At 39.1% G+C, this 23,225-nt stretch overlaps 1 protein-coding gene across 2 annotated transcripts in view; it reads right to left on the bottom strand.

Annotated features, from left to right (window-relative positions):
• The window catches only part of LOC149629951 (neurexin 1-like), a 232,369-nt gene that overhangs the window by 26,066 nt on the left and 183,078 nt on the right, over positions 1-23,225 (bottom strand). For both annotated transcript variants that reach the window (XM_089851637.1, XM_089851636.1), the window contains exons 4-11: positions 19,563-19,589; positions 18,312-18,470; positions 13,941-14,093; positions 11,703-12,003; positions 10,692-11,027; positions 9,880-10,097; positions 509-617; positions 182-378 (exon numbers count right to left, since the gene is read on the bottom strand). In XM_089851637.1, coding sequence (XP_089707763.1) covers positions 182-378; positions 509-617; positions 9,880-10,097; positions 10,692-11,027; positions 11,703-12,003; positions 13,941-14,093; positions 18,312-18,470; positions 19,563-19,589 — 1,500 coding nt within the window. The remainder of the gene's footprint in view (positions 1-181; positions 379-508; positions 618-9,879; positions 10,098-10,691; positions 11,028-11,702; positions 12,004-13,940; positions 14,094-18,311; positions 18,471-19,562; positions 19,590-23,225) is intronic.

Consider the following 23,225-nt stretch of genomic DNA (forward strand, 5'->3'; position numbering starts at 1 on the left):
TTAATGTAAACAACAGAGTCAGGAATTTATTGAGATGTTTCATGAATGGCGTCAAAATTTTGAAACTAATACCAACAGCTAGTTTAGCTACAGGTTTAGGTCTCTTACTATTGGCCTTAACCAAACTTTCCCCTCTAGCATTCATTATGTGTTTGATTAGATTCAATAGGATAGTATTTACCTGAAAATTACTCATCTGTCCCGTGCGGGCCATATCGAAGTAATGGTTTCCGTTCATCTCCAAGTGTTGCATGTGACCGACGAAACTGGAGAGATCCTTGGCCGGATTGGATACTGTGGCCGAATTGCTTCTCTCGGCCGTCACGGCTCCGATGTGAATTGTGTTCATGTCCAAGTTCAAGTGAGTCTTCCCCAATTCTAAATCAACCAATCACGAGAAGACACACGAAAACAATTCAACCAATCAGAGAACTGCTAGATTATCTTCGACTACGACTACGATAAATGGTTGTCCCCAAGAAACGAATGATTAAGGTAAGAAAGATACCCATGGTTTGAGTTTCGGAGTCCACTTTGACCTCGAGGAAGCGACCTCGCCTTTGTAAGACGAAGACGTGCCATTGGTCATCGTTCAGCCCTTGACCCACGTGACAAGTCTTAGCGATTGTTAGAGTTAAGGCAAGTAGAAGAAGGCAGAAAACGGAAGAGAGACGCACAGCCAACCGCCAAGGAAAGAGCAGCCGAGAATTAGTAAAACAGAGGAAAAAGGATATCAGAACAAAGTTTTCAATCAGTTAGTAACCAGTTGCTTGCAACCAAGAACCCAAAGAATTAAGATAGAAACCAATCTTGGACGAAAAACAATCTCAATTCGCCCAAGTTTCAAATTTAAAATATTAAAAGGAAGAAGGGAAAATCGGTCTTTACACATACTGTTTTTTCGATAATTAAACGATAAACCACATTTTTTTCGATAATTAAACGATAACCCACATTTTTTTCGATAATTAATCGATAACCCACATTTTTTTCGATAATTAATCGATAACCCACATTTTTTTCGATAATTAATCGATAACCCACATTTTTTTCGATAATTAATCGATAACCCACATTTTTTCGATAATTAATCGATAACCCACATTTTTTTCGATAATTAATCGATAACCCACATTTTTTTCGATAATTAATCGATAACCCACATTTTTTTCGATAATTAATCGATAACAAACATTTTTTTCGATAATTAATCGATAACAAACATTTTTTTCGATAATTAATCGATAACAAACATTTTTTTCGATAATTAATCGATAACAAACATTTTTTTCGATAATTAATCGATAACCCACAATTTTTGTCGATAATTAATCGATAACCCACAATTTTTGTCGATAATTAATCGATAACCCACAATTTTTGTCGATAATTAATCGATAACCCACAATTTTTGTCGATAATTAATCGATAACCCACAATTTTTGTCGATAATTAATCGATAACCCACAATTTTGGTCGATAATTAATCGATAACGCACAATTTTGGTCGATAATTAATCGATAACCCACAATTTTGGTCGATAATTAATCGATAACCCACAATTTTTGTCGATAATTAATCGATAACCCACAATTTTGGTCGACACTTTATCGATAACCCACAATTTTTGTCGATAATTAATCGATAACCCACAATTTTGGTCGACACTTTATCGATAACCCACAATTTTTGTCGACACTTTATCGATAACCCACAATTTTTGTCGACACTTTATCGATAACCCAAAATTTTTGTCGACACTTTATCGATAACCCAAAATTTTTGTCGACACTTTATCGATAAACCACAATTTTTGTCGATAATTAATCGATAACCCACAATTTTTGTCGATAATTAATCGATAACCCACAATTTTTGTCGATGCTTTATCGATAATCGCCACAATTTTAAAATAGTTTATCGATAATCCACACATTTTTAAAATAATGTATCGATAATAGACTTATTTTATACAAAAATTACCGATAATAGAATCATTTTTAAAACAATTTATCGATAATAGACATATTTGTAAAATAATTAATCGATAACCCACACATTTTTAAAATAATTTATCGAATAATGAGAATATTTCATCCTCAGGGTAAAGGGGCCATTTAGGGTGAGGATAACCGATGTATTTTGAACGAGCGCCTGTAGAAAGTGTTTTCCCGCTGGACACCAAAGTTCAACACAAAAACAATAATTCGATGATTCTCCGATCAACCGGGGGATTTTGCAATAACTAATTAATAATATTAATCATTACGTAATGAAGTTCTACTCGATTAAAGCCTAACATTATAATTAAATAGACGGAGATGGCTTAATGAGCTGAATGAACGGAATTGTGGTTGTGGTTCAGCGTGATCTTTGGTATTTAACTCCACTGAGACATTGGAACATATTTGAATACTCCCACTACTATTATGTCAGAACTCGTAATTATCCAGTCCGTAGTGTACTGAGCAAGCTAACACTGTAGGTTAAGTCTAGTCTATCTACACCCATTAGTAACATAGTAACAATAAGTTGGATATTGCAGGTAATCTTGATATAATAAACTGGCTGGAAACGGAAGTACACGGGGTATACCAACTTATATATTAATTACTCAACTTGGATTGTGTTTAGATGCCTATTGACTCTCCTCTGCTTCTACCATATGGAAGCTAGTTTTCATTGGAATCTAAATTACTTAACATGTTTTCTTAAATAATGTTTCACTTGGGACTAACGCACCTTCAATTTTAACGTACTTCATTGTGCAAGTACTTGTTTTTGCTACTATACCAAGGAGTGATATCCAGTTTATTAGGAAGAAGGTATAAGATGCCTAATTATTCGCGGGCGCCTAAGTCCCAGTCCCCCTTTCAACAATACAATGGGGGGGGGGGGACGTAAAAGGAGGCCCTGGGCTATTTCGCTACACTCTCCTCAGTCGGACAAATACAAGTAACTTTCCGTCATTCGCGTCGCCACACTGACGTGAGTTTTCAAGAACCAATGAGATGCTGCTGGTTGTAATTTAGAGGGGCGATTAACTAAGTCCGGAACTACGTTTGGACTGGAGATAAAGAGCTAGAAATGTGCAGACGAATTTATACCTTCTTCCTAATAAACTATAGATATCACTTCTTGACGATACTTAAGCTATAGTCTTAATAAAGGGCTGCAATGTGTAGAGAAACGAGAAGGACCAATAAAGTCTTTGATAAGAGAACGTAGATTTACATCCGAGAGTAAGCAGCTCGAAGTCATAAGTGAATAATATGAACCCAATAAGTGTGACTTCACGAGCTACAAATTAATGCAACCTACCAATTAAAGGCGAGTTGTAGAGATGAGGTTTTTCATAATTATGCTTTATTAAGGCTCGTTTACATGTGCGCGAGAAATGGAAAAAGTCGAAGCGTAAAGCTGAGAGATGAGGCGTATTGGGGTTTGCGTTCCCTAGGCATACCGTTTACAAACAAGCGAAAGCTTTTTAAGTCGCGCTTGTTGCTCATAGATGAAGCGGGTGTTCGGAATAAGCTCCGATCTGCCGCAGTAGAATCTTCAGCTCGTGTTTGCTTCTCGCAAAGAGTCACGTGATTTTCCAAGCCAATAATATCCAAGGACCGAATATCGTTTGATATTTTGGCGTTTGTTTATCTCGCGAAATAGGCCTAGGCACCACCATTGAGAATGTCTTTAAAAGAACAAGATAAAATTTTTTAAATACGTGTAATCACATTAATTTGCCTCATCCTTTCAAGCTCGACAATTAAATCAAAATCATTCTCAAGCTCAAGTAGAGAAAATACACGCATCTTGACAAATTATATCAAGTAACCTTCCAAAAGGCGAAAATAGCCTTCTTTGTTTCTATTTCTCCATATAGGATGTGCCCACCAACGACGTTCAGTTCTAATTTTCTGTTGTTTTTTTGTTATAAATGTCGAATGTTTTTCAAAAGCAATAGTTTCCTTTTAAGCAGAAGTAAACTAACGACAGTCGACGCCATTTTTGTTGTTTACTTCCGACTGAAAGACAACTCTGCAATCTAGGCTCATGCTACTGCCCAGCTCGTATGTAAACGAAGGAGCAGGTGGAGCAGCTGGAAAAAACGCTTTTTTCAGACGCGATTTTTTTAGGCGCGAGAAAAAGATTCGACTTTCAACTTCCACTCTCCGCTTTAAGCTTAATTCTCGCTCACATGTAAACGAGCCTTTACTCTTGCCATAAATCGTCGGTCGTAACCACAAGTATTTAGCATGGTTGGAAAGGGGAGAAATTGGACCATACCGTAATCGAAGGATATCTCTATATCACCATAAGTTCATAAGATATGTTGACCATAAGTTTATCACTGGTAACTTAGAAACTGGATCTTGTCATGAAAAGGTTGAAGTAGTTCATAGATTCAGGGTAAAGCGAGCGAGGGAGGCCTGGTGAGTGAGGCGCTGCTGTCAAATTTGGGCTTAGTAACGCAGACTAAATAGGAACTAGATGGAACTTGGTCCTAGCTGCAAAATTAATTAACCACCGAGTGTAGGACTTCAATTGACTCGCTTCCGTCGTTCTCCCTCTCGAACTAGTTATCTCGAGCCGCTGTAATTGGTCTCCCAGTAGCATTACGAAGTATGGGTAGTGTCTTATGGAACATGTCTTATAAACCTATTATATCACCTATAGGACCAGAGATATAACTCTCCATAATTGTGCCATGTTAATCCTATGGATTTTTAGTGCTCCATGAAAAACACTTAGTCCCAAAAAAAACCAGTCACTAGTTACATTATTTAAAGGGGTCGAAGAGTTAACTTAGAGGGTACATTCACATCATTCACTTATGCTACATTTCATGGGTATTTTATAGTTTCCAATATATAAAGGGGTTATATCCGAGTATCGGTATTTCTTGATCAGATGGAGGAGGAGGTGGGGGGTTGGGTGAAGGGTGGTGTAGGGGAGAGGGATTGCAAGCAAAGAGGATTGTATATAAGGTTATCATTAACCAATACCTAATTATTATTCGGTGCTAATAATTGATGGCTAAAGAGGTGGTGGGAGGAGGTAGGTAGAGCAGAAAGAGAGCTCAAGGAACTTTAAAGCCTTCAGTTAGTTGATTCGCCGCCACTAATAAGCTCCCCCCCCCCCAACCCTAGAGAAACAAATGAAATAGAAGTAAATGGAACGAAACTTTGTAACCGTAAAATTGTAAACGTAGGAAAGGGGTCTAATTTACACGGCGCGTAAAGATAATTAAATAAAAACTAAGAAGCCCAGGTTACCCGTTTTAAGATCTTATTGACCATGACTTCATAATTACCAGATAGTCCATTGTTGTAGGAAGAATAACGCAGTTGCTTTCTGATACGAACTTAATTATTTATTTTATCCAAAAAAAAAACACGACCGAACTGGCCCGCGATACAAAAACTAACTGCCGACAACTGACAAACTGACAGCGGCGGCGGGGGTTTTTATCCCCGCCAAATTATATTTTTTAACAAAAGAGCTAGTGGCGCTTATAGGTTTTTAGCGGGGATAGTTGGAGCGATTTATTACTAATCATAGGTTATGTGCGTCGACATAGAAATTTGTTTTCCTTTTTTAAGTCTGACAAATTTTTTCAATGCTTTAACGTTTTCCGTTTGCGAAAGATGCTGGTCAATATTTTTCAGTTTTACAAAACGTTTTAGTCGCTTACGGTTATGTGATTTTAATATCACATATAAATTGTGTTCAGATGTGTCTTTCATTTGGGCATGCGACGATTGTAATTAATTACATTGGTCCTAGACGTTTTTTCTAATTAGCAAAGAAACAAAAGCCATTCTAAATCAAAACCTTAACACGATAACAAGCTTCACACTAATCACGACACTGACGGCGGTCTGACAGCCATTAGGCTACCATCAACCGGAACTTCCGTAGGCTAACGTAACTCCAAATCCGGGTTAATGGGCAAACTATACTTGTAAAACTGAGCTATAGATGGCGGGCTTGGATGTCTTGGAAGAAAACGCTGTTTACAAAAGCATAACCTACGTCCAGTACTTATAGGGAGCTCTAATATGATCCACTTATGCAGAAATGGAACCAAGACCTTGATAGCGTTTTTCACTATTTAGTCTACCGCTTCATATCTATAACGTGTGGAAGGGCTTTATTGGGAACATTTGGGATGCCATCCGCCTACATCTTTCGGATGAAAGTAAAACATGATGTCGGAATAAATATAATACATTTTAAACATTAACAAAGAAAAGAATGGTCCCTGTCCGCTAGTTAATTGTAGACTACATGAAGAGATATTATCAGAAGTGAAATAATTGGGAGTAAACGTGTACTTAAACGTTTGGCAGCACTGTAGACGTAACTTTCTAGTTTTTTGAGGGCTTAATTCCAATTGATTCATTTTCAAATCATACATATAAAAACTTTAAGGCTGGTTTTCAAGCGGCAGCGATTGAGGTATAATGAAGAGAAAACTTTTCAGCCAGCCGAAACGAAAAAGTGTATTTTCGGCAGCCAATCAGAACGGTAATTTTTTTCTTCCTCCCATGGTCTATAGCAGACGACATTCATTTTTACCGTTTGTACATTGGGTAGAGATATTTTGAGCAGACGTCAGTTAGGGCCGTATTGATGTTGACCGGGACCAGGGATAGGTTTAATTTTAAAAGTAGGAATGAAGAACGGTTAGTATTTACTTCAGTCCGACTCATGGCCCAGTATAGAGCCCCTCCCTCCCTACAACACGTAAAGTTTAAATTATCTTATTGGCTGACTTAAACTACGTTTTGATGACGTTGCTGACGGGGACGGCGAAAAATACCCGTAACTCCTTTTTACATCTGTCGCTATGACCCTCCCGCCTCTTCTTTCATACGACCCCCGTCCTAGACTTTGACGCGCGCCCAGATATTACTCTGTTCTCCATTCCTACTGCTAAAATTAAATCTATTCCTGCAGGGACAGATGTTCTGCATCGTAGCGGGGATTTCCGCTGCGTGAAAATACCTTACCGTTGCGAAAGGCATATTTCAGCGGCGGAAAAGCGATATTTTGCTCTATAATTGCTAATAATTGCGGAAGGCTAATTTGCTCCTGATACATAACGAGCTTTGTTATAATTTTGAAAGTTTAAAATTTCTAACATAAACAAAGATTGTGTAAAATATCTCCCGTATAATTTGACGTTATAAACACGGCTTGTGTGTTTAATAACCATAATTTTGTATTGATTTACTTTCAATTGAAGTAGAGGAGTAAGTTATCAGTGGCATTATTAAGGTTCCCTAAACTATTGGGCCATTTTCTCATCATTTCCCGCCAAATGTCTCCTCCACCCTGTCCCTTTCCCCAAGGAACCCCATAAGGAACCCGTATAAGACGTTGGGGGTCTCCTTCCCCCATCTCTCGGGCTCAAACGGTCCCTGGACACATATTGGAGCCCGAGCTCCAAATCCAATAGACTCTATAGAAAAGCTCATTAAAATTTTCAATTTAAGCCAAGGCTTAAGAGCTGGGGATTCGATATATTTCCGAATCCTTTGCTTCCCTCCCGTGAACCTACTTGACCAAATTCGGTTTATACATTACGTATAGAGAGAGCCCTTTATTCCCTCAGAATTATGGTAAGGTTGCGCGAGGCTTAGCGGTATCGACCAACGAGGGGCTGCTCACTGAGAGCTTGTCATGAAGTGAGTGACGTAGGTCATAGATTCTCTTAAGACGCCTCGTGAGGCGCTGTCAAAGGCTTAGTACAGACTAAATAGGAAGATGGACTGCTAAACCGCGTCACCGTGTCGTTCTCGAACTAGCCATCAGTAAGTCTCTGGAATTACGAAATATAGGGAGCTGCCAGAGAGGTGTGGCTTAAAATGGCTCCTCCCCTTTCCACCAAAATGGATGCAAACTTCACAGAGTGAAAGGATAGTGGGGGAAGGCTCCTGATTGGCTAAGTGAGGGTTGTAGGGGAGATTGTCACCCCTTGGCCCAGTCCCTATTGGTAGTGTTATACTTATGGAAAATATCTTATACGCTTATGCTAGTAAGAAAGAAGATTCAGTGGTAGTATTAATTTTTCAAGGACCCAAAATATTCCATGCTAATTTGCGCCCGGGTTTTGTGGGCTAGGCTTGAGTTCTCTCCGTCACGCCTCATAATTCTGACGTCTTTCTATCTGTCATTATATTGGTTGGTCGTCTGCTTATATTCCTAACGCATGGGCGATAATGTCGCAAGCCAATATGACTGTGAAGTATCACCACGAGGTCAGGAGTGGGCGCAAAGTTCAAGGCGAAGCGAGATACATTATTAGTGCCCAAAATTTTTCATACAAAATAAATAGTCTAGCTTCTCCCTATAATCCTGCTCAGACACGTTGAGAAAATGGCTACACAGCGATCAGGGCCGGATTAAGGGGGTGGCGAAGGGGGCAGGGCTAGTTGGGGGCGCATTGAGTTAAACTATTCCCCCTAGCAACATTTGCTGTTCCTTTTTTCCGGCTTAAGAGGGCACATACTATCTCGGTCCCTGGTGCAAAATTGCTTAATCCGGTCCTGACACGAGAAAGGGTTAACCTGATTGGCTTGATTTTGCCATGCGCAGAACCTGTTTTACCCCAAGAGTCAGACTCTAAACCAATCAGAAAAATAAGAGATTTATTTTCGTCGCTGAACGACAGATGGTAGGTACTACAGTCAAATAACTTCGTTAGTCACGTGATCCTATCCCTTAGATGGAGAGGAGACGATACCAAGCCAACTTGTGTTTATTTGTTGGTTGGGGCTATTCGTGTCAATGCACCTTTAATAGATGAAGTCCTATTGTTGGGGATGGTTAGCCCCTCGGGTTGTTGGCCGTCTTTTCCATAAATTGATTTAGAAAATTAGCCCAATTCCATCCGAAAGTATAGATCGAGTTTAACTAATTTCATTTATCTTTCCCTTCCCTTAACGAAGTTAATTACACATCCTAGGGGTTAAGTAGCCTAATTACTAATTAGCAACATTCGTGGCGCGATTTGATGAATGCCACTTAAAAGAATTAACATAATTTTATAAAGAAATTAACTTTCGTTAAGTTTTTAGCACTTAAAAAGTACCCGTAATCCTTTAACTTCCGGAGGGTCTCGCCCTTCAGTTTACTTCGTATTTATTCACTTCCGAATATGTATACTCCACTTCCGTTTTCGGAAGTATGTAATTTCGGAAATTAAATTAAGGAAAATTAATAAAATGGGCCAGACAAGAATAAATTAAAAAACTTCGCCTAAACATTTTCGTTAAAAAATGTGAGCCCTTAATTATTTACTAGTATTGAAACTTCAATTCTAATTTGTTTAGGCCCTAAAATTAACACATTACGTTCGTTCAGAAAATAATTATGTTTTGTCAGGGATAGATTTAATTTTAGAAGTAGGAATGGAGAACGGTTAGTATTTCCTTCATATCGACTCGTAGCCCACCCAGTATAGAGCCCCTCTCTCCAACACGTAACTAAAAGTTTAAATGATCTTATTGGCTCGCTTAAACGCTTGAGGACGTTGCTGACGGGGACGGAGGCGAAAAATACGTAATTCCTTATTACCTCTGCCGCTATGACCCTGCCACTTCTTTCATACCCCCCCCCCCCACTCTTCCCGGGGAAGGGGGTCCGGGACTTTGACGCGCGCCCAGATTACTGTGTTCTCCATTCCTACTTCTAAAATTAAATCTATCCCTGGTTTAATGTTCTTTTATCAGTATAAATCGATTAAAAAGTTGTCTGCACACATTTCATTAATGTCCCTTAACGTGAATATTCCAGAATTTTATGTATTTTTATCAGAAGTGTTACCAACAATTAAGACGAGACAAAAGATAAAAGATGTGTGTGTTTACCTTGCTTCCATCGACCAAGTTGTAGGTGACGCGTATTTTTCCGGAATCAAGAGCGATCAACATGTAACTGGACAACTTGTCCGACATGGTGATCAGTATCAGACCGTTTGGTCTCGTGGTACGGAAACGGAGTTTAATGTTTTCCGCTTGGGTCTGCGAGCCTTCTTGAATGAAGATCTTCATGTATTGAACGCCATCGAAACTCAGCGTCGTCGCGTCTAAGCAAGAAATAATTTAACAAAGGTAAATGACAATCGTAAGTATGTATGTATGTAGCCTAATCAGTATAATACTTCTCTTGGAGAGAAGCGTACTGCACAAAGCGGGCGAACATGACTCTTCCCAACATTTGGAGTGCACAAGGTTACTAAACCGAATCACATACGCGACGATAAAAAGTTCCCCCTCATCATTACTATATCTATTAGCGCTGCTTAACTATTTGCCAATGCGCATGCGCATGTGCAGATTTTTGTCTCACGTGAAGACAATCAATCAAGGTTTGTGTCTATTTGATTGCTGAGGATTTAGTAAATACCAAACAGTTGTGATAGAATTCACTCTAGCACGGTGCGATAGTTACCCATCTGAACTTAGTTTGATGAACGGGAGAGAAAACAAAATGGTATGGTGCCATGAGCCCGGGAAGAAACATGTTACAGAACTAAAGTATTAAGAGGATACAGAGTGTCATCCTTCTTCTATTATCCCCTTCTGGCCTAAAGTATTGCAGTGCCCGGTTGAACAATGAGTGGACTTGCGTTTATGTGCACTAACAATTTCAATTGGTGTTGAGAAATGGGCTTGCTTACCTTTGGCGCAAACGGTTCCGGAGTAGCTTGTGGCGGTACACTCGCAAATGAACCTGTTCCATCCTTCGGAACACTGTCCCCCGTTGAGACAGGGTTGACTGTCGCATTGTGGAGGGGAAGTGTGGCAAGCTGGTCGGATGCTGCCCGAATCTTGCTTCTCGGCGTGGGCGGCAATGTCGATGACCTTGCCGTTGACCACCAGATCGCGCATGCACCCGATGTACCCGTATCCCAACAGACCCGTCCATAATTCACTGGGAATTGTCGCCTTCTCCGCCGTGGCCGCGATGCCACCCAAGTATAAGGGACCGTCCAAGTCCAACTGGTTAGAGTTACCTTCCAGAACAAAAACAGAATATTTAAATGAAGTTAATTATTAAAACCAGGGATAGATTTAATTTTCGAAGTAGGAATGGAGAACGGAACGGTTAGTATTTACTTCAGTTATTCCGACTCATAGACCACTGCCCAGTAACGAGCCCCTCCCTCCAACAAACACGTAACGAAAATAGTTTAAATTATCTTATTGGCTGCTCACTTAAACAGCTACGTTTTGATGACGTTGCTGATGACGGGGACGGTGGTGAAAAATAGTGACGTAATTCCTTTTTACCTCTGTGCTATGACCCCCCTCCCGCCTCTTCTTTCATACCCCCCCCTCTCCGTTCCGTGGAAGGGGTCCGGGACTTTGACGAGCGCGCCCAGATATTACTAGATCTGTTCTCCATTCCTACTTCAAAAATTAAATCTATCCCTGCTTATACAAAAAAGGGTTGTAGACAGAATGAGTTCTATGGTCAATTTTGAATGTAAAATGGTACTCCAACAAGACAAGTTATGGATCGACTGGAGTGTTACTTATTTGAGCATTTTTTAATTCAGTTTCACGCCTAAATTTAAGGGGTCATCCTAAATGTTCTTACGGTCCAAAACTATTTCAAAGAATCTCGTGTTAAGGTGGCTTAAATCCCTAAGACTTGGGCATTGAAAGGTTCAATAAAGACCAAGTACCTGGTGTGTTAAAGTCAACTGCTGATTCGTCGACAGTGACTCTTCCCGATTTTCCGGTCCTCCTGAGAGAGATGGAGTGCCAATGACCATCATCCACTTTCCGGGTGCTGACCTTGACCTTCTCGGAACCGGAACCAAAGTTTAAGAGCAGGAAGATATGTCCGTCCAGCATTTCAAAGGCGAAGAAGTCTCCTTGTTGGGCGTTGGTCCCGCTGTTGTACATCAGGACGCCGTTCGGTTCGTTCGTCCGTATCTTGAATGAAAGACTTCCGGTTCTCGTCGCTTGCCACGATGGTAAAGCCTACCACCAAACAAAAAGAAGTCTATTTACAAAACAACTTTAACTTTCAACAAATTACTCCCAGGGGTTATTTAATAGCTTCTTTCTGGTCCCGAGTGTCTCATTCAAATTTTAACAACAACTTTTGCAAAGTATAGGCTTACATAAAGTTTGTCCATAAGTTTGTAAGTGATATGTTCCATAAGTATGACACTACCCATACTTCAAAATGCTAGAGGCTTACTGAGAGCTAGCTCAAGAACAACGCGAGAATTGACTACACTCGGTTTTGCAGGACTTCCATCTAGGCCCTATTTAGTCTGCATTACTAATTAGGCCTTTGAAAGCAGCGCCTCACTCACCTACCAGGCCTCCCTCTCTTTACCTCCTGAATCTATGACGTTTCACCTACGTCACTTCATGACAAGCTCCAGTTTCTAAGTTACCAGTAACAAACTTATGGAAGATATCTTATGAACTTATGATAATACATATTCTGTGAAAAGTTCTCGCACCACTTTGGTTTCTATTTATTTTAAAAAGTAGTCTTTAACTTATTGCGAATTACTATTAACTTATGATAAAACTAGAGACATAATTTGATCATAACTTTAGCCCAAAAGTCTTTAACTTATTGCGAATTATTATTAACTTATGTTAAAACTAGAGACATAATTTTATCATAACTTTAACCCCTACTTTAGATAAGGCTTAGATTATTATTATTATTATTAGCTAATTTGCATTTGACGGGGTTTTAATACGCCCATTAAATTAAGGCCGTGCACATTACCATCAATATGGCCGCCAGAAACAAACATTGTACCCCGTGGTCGGTTTAAATTCAAATAAAAACTCCAGTGGTGGCCATTAGATGGAAATTACAAAGATCCGCTGATAAGGCAGCTGGTAGCCGATGCCAAGGCTTAATTTACGCCATTTGGGAACAAGTCACCGACCCACCACCTAGCGCCACCTAGCGTAACGATATCATCAAGTTAAGGACATTATTTTGTTTTTTCAAAGTAAGCTGACCTAAAACACGTTGCGAATTTTTAAACGCCAAATTTTCCGAGTAGCTAAATGAGTCTATTAAACTCGAGTACCATCGTCTCAAGATTGCCCATAACATAATATCCACCCATCCATCCATCCTGACCCTCAAGGGGAAGGACACTGGATTATCTAAAGCGCTATTAAGATTTCCGCCAAATTAACACCAACTTTTTTTAATAATTTTTTTAATATTATTTTTATTATAAAAATCTTCAAGCTGTCTAAAAATTTAGTGTAGGCTATAAAACTCTATTAACTACTTAATGAAATGTGTAGAGCTATTTTTAAATGAGTAGGGTTGACAGACACAGGGATTTTGAAAATGGCTCCTGAAATGTTACGGAATTTTGAAATGGTCTTAAAAGTCATACTAGCAAAAGTATATAGATATAAAAACAAAAAGTACACTTCATAAACAATTCCCTGCCTTTCTCAACCGACTACAGAAACTAACCAATCAGGGAAGAGCAGCTTCTTGACGTCATCGGTTTATAGAAAGTAGTACAAACGTTCATTTTTGGTACTATGGATTATGGCTACTTTATGAGCCTATTCACGGCTTGTTCCCTGTGCTCTCCACGGTCGGGAAGGTAAATACGTTTCTTAGCCTTAAACTTGTAGCATAGCCTGTCTAATTGTAGCAGACGACACATAACAATCACAACCTATTTTCTTAACGGTAGTAGGACTTTGAGTGTCGTCTCGAAAAAAACGTTGCACGTGACCAGCCCGACTGCGAAATCACCTATTCATAAACGTCAGAAGCAACGCAATTTAGTACAGGCAAAGGCAGGACTTTTGCGCAAGAGGCCCCGCCTTCTTCTGTACTAAATTGCTTTGCGTCCGACCTTTGTGAATTCCACCTTAATAGGAATTGGGTTGTTGGGTGTGTTGTGTCTTACCAGAAAAGATTCTCTGGTGGTGAAGGTGACAGGATCGGCGGCTTCGACTTCCTGGCACATGAACTTGACGTTGCCGTTCGCTTTGATGAGCTTATTCCCCGTACGAGCCATTTCGATCACGCCGAAACGCAAACTGTCCGCGGCAAACTCAACCTGCAACCGACAAAAAACCACAACAAAGCAAGTTAATGATATTGCTTTTAATTACAGTCTAGAGAAAACACTTTTGACACTTTTTCCAATGAGGTTTAATTTCCGCGGGAGTGGAATTGCACTCAACTGAGCAAACCATTCATGCAAATTAAGAGAAATGCAACTGTGAAGGTTTTAATCGTTATGTTAATTGTCTACATTTAATCAGCCTAAATTTAGGTCTTGATTGTCCGAGAACTTTCGAAAACTTGACCAACTTTAAACTATTAAGAAACGGTCATTTAAACCAACTGTTTTAAACTAATATGAATATCCCAAAATAAAAAGTTATTGCATAAATTGACAAGCTACCATTAAGTTTATATTTCTGAATGAGATCTATGAACGACTAGTGTCTCCCCCATGCTGCCTATAATCCGTCTCACCCCAACCTGGTATTAAATTTTACTAGACACAAACGCCGTGAAAGCCTTCTCTTTAGTGTATTCTTGGTATGACACAGAAGAGGTGATAAAAACCTCTCTTCGATTGCCGGAGAGGTTTTCGTGCAGTAATTTTCGTCCGCATATAAAGCCATAATATAATCGTCCGCATATAAAGCCATAATATAATAAAACTTGTTAGTCCTTGGCCCCTTCTTTCGAAACACGTAAAAGTTTCAGTAGCCAACGGAATTTAAAAGTACCACGTGACCCGGATTAAAATCACAGGTTGGAGCTAGCGGTAGAAAAACCCCACGATAAATAGAGAGATCCTAAACTAAAAATTCCAATCAAGAAAGTCAAGTCTCTCTCTTAGGACGCTCGTGCCTTCGAGGCGCCACCATGGAAAAACAATCTCAAAACCAGACGTTCCACGAAAGACTAAACGATGGATACTTAAAGAGTATTATTCGCTTATGGTTATTATTATTTTAGCTACGTTGAAATCTCGTTGAAAAACACGTTTCTATTTATTCAAGAGTTAAAAAATTTAAAAGAGTCAACATTTTTATATTTTATGTGACGATTTTATAAAGAAAGTTTTCTTGTTGCGAGAAAAATAAGGATTTTTAAAAAGACGAGACGAGGCGCGAATCTTTAACACGTTTAAAATGGTAATGGACTCTCGTTGCAACAAAATTGCCAAAAAAGAAGAAACTTTTAATCGATTTTGCTTTTTCCCCTTTTTTTGTCAAAGTTTATAAGAGGTACTCTTCCAAGATAACGTGAACTCGCGGGACAAAAATATTCCAACACTACGTGGAAATGACACAGAAAAGGGCCCCGAGGGCCCTGAGCTAGAGACTGTGCCCCACCACCGTAGAGGGACCCATTTAATGAAGAATCAAAATATTCACTGAAGGGACAACTAACTATACAAGGTGTGCTAATTTGTGTGTACAACATCAAAACTCCGTCAACAAAACTTGTTAATTTAATTGCCAATAAAAACTAGTTGTTAATTGGCTTAAAAGCAATCAATCCCTCTAGGGTGATGTAGAACCAATAGGTATAAACTGATTAATGCAAAAAGAACGTTGAACATCGCAAATTAATTCTCTACCCTTCCCTCGACCGCTTTGAATGTTTTGATGGGAGTGGCTTATAATTTCAAAACTCACGCTCGCCATCTATCGGCCTAATTCCCTTATCTTTTGGCCATTAAAGATGGATACTGTATAGGGCAAGAAAATAATAGAGCTTTCAGATGGGATAGTAGTACGTCACACCCTCCCAAGTCTTACCGCTGTTCTGGTAGCCATATTGGGTGGTGTCAGCTTCATTCCTGCTTTAAACCCACCAACATGGCAGCGTAAATTATGTCACGAGACTCAGCTCCTCCTCCAACTGAAAGCTCTCTATATTTTTAGTACAAAGCGAGAAGAACCAGATATTTAAAGAAAGTACTGTTTAAAGAAACATCAATTAAATATACTCTTAATTTTCAAAACTTGATTCCACTAAATCGAAATTAAGTTATATCGCATTGTAGTCCGCTTTGCTTTACTACCGCTGGCGCAAATTCCAAACGAATTATTTAACCAGGAAAATAGAGATAAGATCGACATTTTTGACCGCTAGAAGTCGCTATAAACAAAGTTTGTGGGTGGAGCCAAAATATAAGCGCACGAAGTTTCTCAATAAAGTATGCGAGGATGGTACCGGAGGTTAAAGCTATGATCCGCGAACGTTCTTAGTACATTAATCCGTTTTTGCCAGGGCCGGATTAAAGGGGGGGCGAGGGGGCACGGGCCCCCGGGCGCAAGGCTTGTTGAGGGCGCATTGATTTGAACTATTCCCCCTTAGCGACATTTGCTGTTCCGTTTTTTTTCACTTAAGGGGGCGCACACTATCTCGGCCCCCGGGTGCAAAATTGCTTAATCCGGCCCTGGTTTTTGCCAATAGGTATAAACTCCCATCAAGAACTAAATGTTTTCAGAGTTGTATAAGTAACCCAAATACAGTTAGTGATGAAACGCGTTAATGGAGGTGTGTATTAAATTCAGAGAAATACAAAATAGTATCCCTTGAAGTTCCAACTTCTTAAATAATTTAGTTGTCAATGAAAATTATCTCAGGTGGCATCTAAAGGACAAAATAGCGAATTTTTTTTAATTCATACGATGTGGCTAACAACTGAGGTACGCCATAGATGGCGCTGCAATCTTAGTCCCAAGTAAACTAAGCCATAAAGGTTAACTCATGCTGCTGCCGAGCATGTCACACCCTCTTTGCGCCACCAGTCAAGCTACTTCTCCAAGCTTTAACATGATTGGGAACCACACTTTCATTTCGCACATATGGAAAGCACTATCATACTTATTGATGTTATACAACTTTTGGGGATGGGAATACTGGTTCATTCGGTGCCTGTACATTGTCACTGTTGGCCATGGATGGAAAATGGGGAAAGGGAGAAGGGTGGGGGGTGATGCTATTTAGGCGCTCGAGGGATTCTAATTTGCATAATTAGGCTTTAAATAGGTTCGCGCTTGACTGAAACGCTGATAACGCTTTTCTCTTATTACACTTTTTAAAACGGCAAAAGATTAAAATAAAAATAAAATATACACTTTGGAGTTTCTAAAGCAAAGGCTTTCAAACTTTAAATGGAAAGTTCTGTTTTTGCTGAAGTTCGGCATTCGCGTTCTATGAAAAGATCCTATCAAAGTATCTCATTGTAATGTTTGAGAGCCTTGGTTTTTCAATGAGTATGTTAAACCAGGGATAGATGTAATTTTAGAAGCAGGAATGGAGAACGGTTAGTATTTACTTCAGTTATTCCGACTCATAGACCACCCAGTATAGAGCTATTTCAGTGGGGGAAAAATTTCGTCTGCTACGAAAATTGGGCCTGCCTTTGAGTGTAGAGGGCGGCCATTTTGTGAGGGTTTCTCTATGGGCAAATAGCATTGGTGACGTAGCCATTACCCCCTCTGAAATAGCTCTATAGAGCCCCTCCCTCCAACACGTAACGAAAAGTTTAAAGTATCTTATTGGTTCGCTTAAACTACGTTTTGATGACGTTGCTGACAAGGAGGTTCGCTTAAACTACGTTTTGATGACGTTGCTGACAAGGACGGCGAAAATGACGTAATTCCTTTTTCACCTCTGTCGCTATGACCCTCCCGCCTCTTCTTTCATACACCCACCCTCCGTCCCAGGGAAGGGGGTCCGGGACTTTGACGCGCCCCCTAATATACCCTGTTCTCCATTCCTACTTTTAAAATTAAATCTATCCCTGGTTTAAGTCAAAGAATAATATGTACACCGCCAAATTATTAAGTTATCCCTCGACAACAGTCTGTTGAACAAGTTCAGGCAATCAGGTTTTGTGTACAGTAGATTTACACGAACAAATAATTGATGTACTTGGATTGAGTAGATACGTAGGCATTATTTTCCTTGATCTCTCTAAAGCTTTTGATTGTTTTGACCACCAAATCCTCCCAAATACACTTAACAGTTTCAAACTAAATAGTTCCTCGATTAACTGGTTTAAATCCTACCTCTGAATGATAATGAAAAAAATTGTCGCAAAAAGCGTAAACACTGCCGAAACCATCTTGTTTTGTATAACTGAAGCTATTTTAGCCCCCCTTCTAACTCGTGATATTGTGGAAGCTATATAATATGGCATTGTTATGGCAAAGTCGCGTGACCATAACAATGCACTAGCGTGGGAAAAAGTGTCGTCTATACTTCTTAAAAAGGTAATTAAGTGTTTGAAGTTTACTTTGCGAAGGCATCCGACGAAGTTGCGCCTTATTTTGGCTCCAACATTGGAGCTGGTTTTATCGCTGCCACCGACGAATAGAACGCTGCTCGATAACAAGGAAAAGGTCCCGGCTGTCGAACCACGTTGCGTGTAAACTCCATCCACCGTAATCGAAAACTGGAAAAAAAATCAACAAAACTTTTTTAAAACAAATTTAGTAAGCAAAAATCAAATGCTTCGCTTGCAGTTGCGCCATAGAGAATATAGAGTAGAGGAGTAGGCCTTTACCAATACATAAGGGAATATCTTGGCGAATTTTTACTATTCATTTCCAATTTTTCCCATTGGGTGATTACTTTCTGTACAAGAAATCATAATTGGTTCAAAAATGTCGTCCGCTTTACTGTATATCCTCTATGGAGGTGGAGAGAGATGGTTAGACAAGGTAACCACGTGTCTACCAATAATCTGAGTGCCGGACGTAGCTCTGAGAATGGAGTACAACGACTATCTACTCCTCAGTCTCCTCTACTGTATATCCTCTATGGTTACTCTAACCAAATATCGTTACATAATAACATTAATATGAAAGAATAAAGATACTTCGTTCGGTTATACAAATAATTCTGGGCCACGCTTAATAACGAGAAATTAAAACACGAACGTATATTATCAACAATTGTAAAATTTGTAATGTATTTAAGAATAAAAACTAAAAATAAAAGTAGCAATAAATCCGTTACATATTGCAATTTATAAACATTCCGTTGCTAAACAACTTAGTTCTGGGACTTTAAACTGTTTAAACAAATATTATAAATAATAATAATTTTAAAAGATAATCTTAGTGACTTATCATAATACAATTTTTCAAGATGGACACTTTTAAAGTCACAACCTCATAATTAAAATCATCCTTACTATAAAAATATGTATATTGTTTCTAGAAGCTAGAGCTACAGTGACGGTATTTCACAATTATATATATTAAAAGTGCAAAGCACCAAAAAAGAATGGGAAAATAAAACTTGGTACGCGATAAAACAGGTCTACCAGTAGGCAGTTAATTACGAGGGGCTACTCACTCTCGGGTTCAATGTACACCTATTACTGATTGAGCGTAATATCACTGCTAATTCTAACCATTACTTTAGGATCAGGGACAACGTGTACACCGAATACAGAGAGTGGCCAGCCCCTCGGTTAAGGCCAATTAGGTCAACCGCAATTTCTTTCATTTAGGAATCAATAAGAAAAGTTGTAACTTACGTGACAAAACCCGGCCGCTTTCGTTATCTGAAAAAGAGAAAAAGAGAGAGATTTAAGAGAAAGTCTTTCAAGACACTGTAACTTGAGAAATAAGCCTTTTAGCTAGATGTGGTGGTTGGTGGTTATATAACCACACCTAGCTTCGTTATACTGTTTTATGTTTGTGTGTCTGTTGACCCCGGGTACACGAAAAACTAAGTGTTGCCAGTAACTGGTAATAAAAGATGCACAAACAGCTTCAAACTAGTACATCCGCAATCGGAGCAATAGAGAGAGGGGGAAAAAATCTGTGAAGTTCGTTTACGTTTCGGCCAGTATTACGGCCGAGGCTTAGGTGATTCTCGTGCGTGCTTACAGCATGGATTTAGTATAGAAGCTTGCGCTTCATGGATATGTCACTGTATACCTTCGGTAAGGCAATTCGATTTTAACCACATTCATATCAGAAAAATTCAAATTCTACGTCACAAACGAGCGTGCCACACACACCTCCCTCCCTCCTCTTCTGAATATGCCTCGAATTCTACGTCACAAACCAGTTCACGCCATTTCAGACGAGGATAAATGTAGTGCGTGTTTTAAGGTTAGTGATATATCCATGAAGCGTAAGTTTCTATACTAAATCCATGCTTGCAGAGCCTCGGTAAGTTAACATTAGCCCAAGCTACAGCTCCCACGCTGACATCTGGTGTGAGCCTCTAACAGTCTTTTCGTATTTACCCTTTTTAATTACCTTCCTAACCTATAGCGTGACGTCTGACTCCCTGGCTGTGCGCCGAAGTAGGTGCGCGTGAGAGCGATATCGGCCCCTGCCGTTATAGTTACCTCCTTACTTCTATCTTTGACTCTCCTTCTCATACGTCATCACTGTGCTAGCACGTAACATTCCCGATCCTCAGCGGCCCTTAACCACACGTAGCTATTACGAAAATCTTGATTTGCGTGACTTGTTCCAAAATAGTATATAGTGTTTGTCCATGGTTTTATTGACAATTTGCGCCGATAATATCCGAGGCGTTACCCGTACCCACAAGGCCACAAGCTCCCACTCGCGCGCACAAAAATCCATTTATCGAAAAAACTATATTTTATCGTTAAAACGGTACCGACAAAAACCAAAAAAAAAAAAAAATAATTGAGCAAATATCCGACCGACCAAGGATCCACGCGTTAAAAAACAAATACGAGACAAAAAACTTCAAATGGCTATGTTCAATTATTCTACAGGGCCGGTAGGCCCTTGTAGATATGACTTGATACTCTTTTGTAACGTTAAATCAAAATTCACATGCTTTTACCAATTTTCCTATGGAGATTAACATGGGGTTTTTCGTGATATTTAACCACCTCTAACTGAAAAACTAGAGCGAAGTTACTTTTCGGAATACTCTTAATTTAACAATTAAGTATTCAGGGTGTGCGATCGGCTAGTCTAATCAGAAACAATTAAGTCTAAGTATGTTAATTTTAGTTAATTACAGAAGTACTTGTTTCGACCATCGTGATTGGACATAATAATAATGCTAGAGCTCTTCGAAAACTCAAAATAACCAAGTATCTATGGTGTAGTGGTTATCACGTCCGCTTTACACTCGGAAGGTCCCAGGGTCGAGCCCTGGTAGATACATGACTTGACTATCGTTATTGGACACAATAATAAGCTAGATCTCTTCGAAAACTCAGAATAACCAAGTATTCATTGTGTAGTGGTTATCACGTCCGCTTTACACGCGGAAGGTCCCGGGTTCGAGCCCTGGTAGATACATGTTTTGACCATCGTGATTGGACATAATAATAAGCTAGATCTGTTAGGAATCTCAGTATTACCAGGTATGTGTAGTGTAGTGGTAATCTCGTCCGCCTAACACGCGGAAGGTGCAACGTTTGGGCCCTGCTAGATACATGTTTTGACCATCGTAATTGGACATAATAATAAGCGGTAAAGAAAACATAATTACTCAAAATTTAATTACATTAAGACTGAAGCGACAGATATTATATAAAAACGTCTTGGTTTGGACCAAGGCCGAAAAAACAAACGATATGTGTGAGGTTTATCAATTGACTGAAGTTCAGATATTGAAATTTTTTCTAGTTATTTTTATACACTCAATCCTTAATCAATATTTAATTCAATCAACTGATTTTACTGTTAATCGACCTAGTCCCTCTAAATTAATTGAAAAAATTACATATCTACGCTTTTTCAAGAACAATTACATTTTCCGAAAACATTTTATCATGAAATTAATTATTTTGAAGGGATTTCGTGTCGATACTCACTAACTTGTGAGCATCTTGACCGACATAGTTTTAATTGTTGCTGGCTTGACAAATTTTCAAGTTTGCACCAAAAGAAGTTTAAATCTGTTTTAAGTTGTTGATAAGACTGTCGTTTAGAGTGAATGTCGTCTACTTAAGACAAAGCAACAAAGTTTATCCTGTGTGGTAAAGGGTAAAGATCACATAAACAGAAATACTTCTCAGACTTGTTATATTCATTTCCCGCGGAAATAATATGGTTAAACAAATCATTCATTACTAGTTATGCCAAGAAGGTCACATTTAACTCCGACACCCCCTCCCTTCCTCTATTTTCCCAATATATGGCATTTTATAATCACCAGTGGTTTCAGTGTATGGGTCATCTGAGCCGTCGCAACACACTCAGCCAATATTACCATAGACTGAGTTATGACCAAGAAATTCTTAAGTACGGAAAAGGAAGTTCCAGTGCAACTTTACCATCAAAGAGGCGACAATAGAAATGTAGCATTTCGATATACGAAATTAAATGTATAAATTCGCGCAACACCCTTGTTTGGCATCCACGATCAAATATTTACATTTTCCATTCGAGTTATGCCAAAGTTCGCTTGCTCTTTTTAGACATCCAGTAGAACATTTCAAATATTCAATACTGTACCCTCAACACGTACTCCATTCAAAATAATTAATTTCATGATAAAATGTTTTCGGAAAATGTAATTGTTCTTGAAAAAGCGTAGATATGTAATTTTTTCAATTAATTTAGAGGGACTAGGTCGATTAACAGTAAAATCAGTTGATTGAATTAAATATTGATTAAGGATTGAGTGTATAAAAATAACTAGAAAAAATTTCAATATCTGAAACTTCAGTCAATTGATAAACCTCACACATATCGTTTGTTTTTTCGGCCTTGGTCCAAACCAAGACGTTTTTATATAATAAACTAAAGCTACAATACGAATTACAGATGTCGCATTTACACGATTCGAGATTAACTGATGTAAATTAATTAAGGATTTAATAAAAACATTAACACGAAAAGATATGGCAAGCTTCGCTTTGGAACTGCTACACCGGTTAAAGTTCTTAGATCTATTATACAGCCAAGTTTTTACCTCTCAGAGTGACGATGACGTCACGGAGAGGTATTACAGTGGACGTATCTGTCTGTGTGTGAGTTCGCAGTTGGCAATATCCGGACCGCGCTTGCAGTTCACAGAAAGCAACATTGGCTTCTCTACTTCATTATCATCGTTAGGTTTAAGATGAACGCGCCGATCGGCTAGGGTTGCGAGAAACGTTTAGACTCCTCCCAATGGCAGGGCTTCCACCAATGTTTCACGCAATTGCGGCTTTTCTTATCATTTACTATGAATCAATCGCCATATATAC

This window comes from Phalangium opilio, unplaced genomic scaffold (genome assembly GCF_054372755.1).
Source record: "Phalangium opilio isolate 3A_F unplaced genomic scaffold, DU_Popi_V2 ptg000105l_1, whole genome shotgun sequence".
In the NCBI taxonomy this organism is placed as follows: domain Eukaryota; kingdom Metazoa; phylum Arthropoda; class Arachnida; order Opiliones; family Phalangiidae; genus Phalangium; species Phalangium opilio.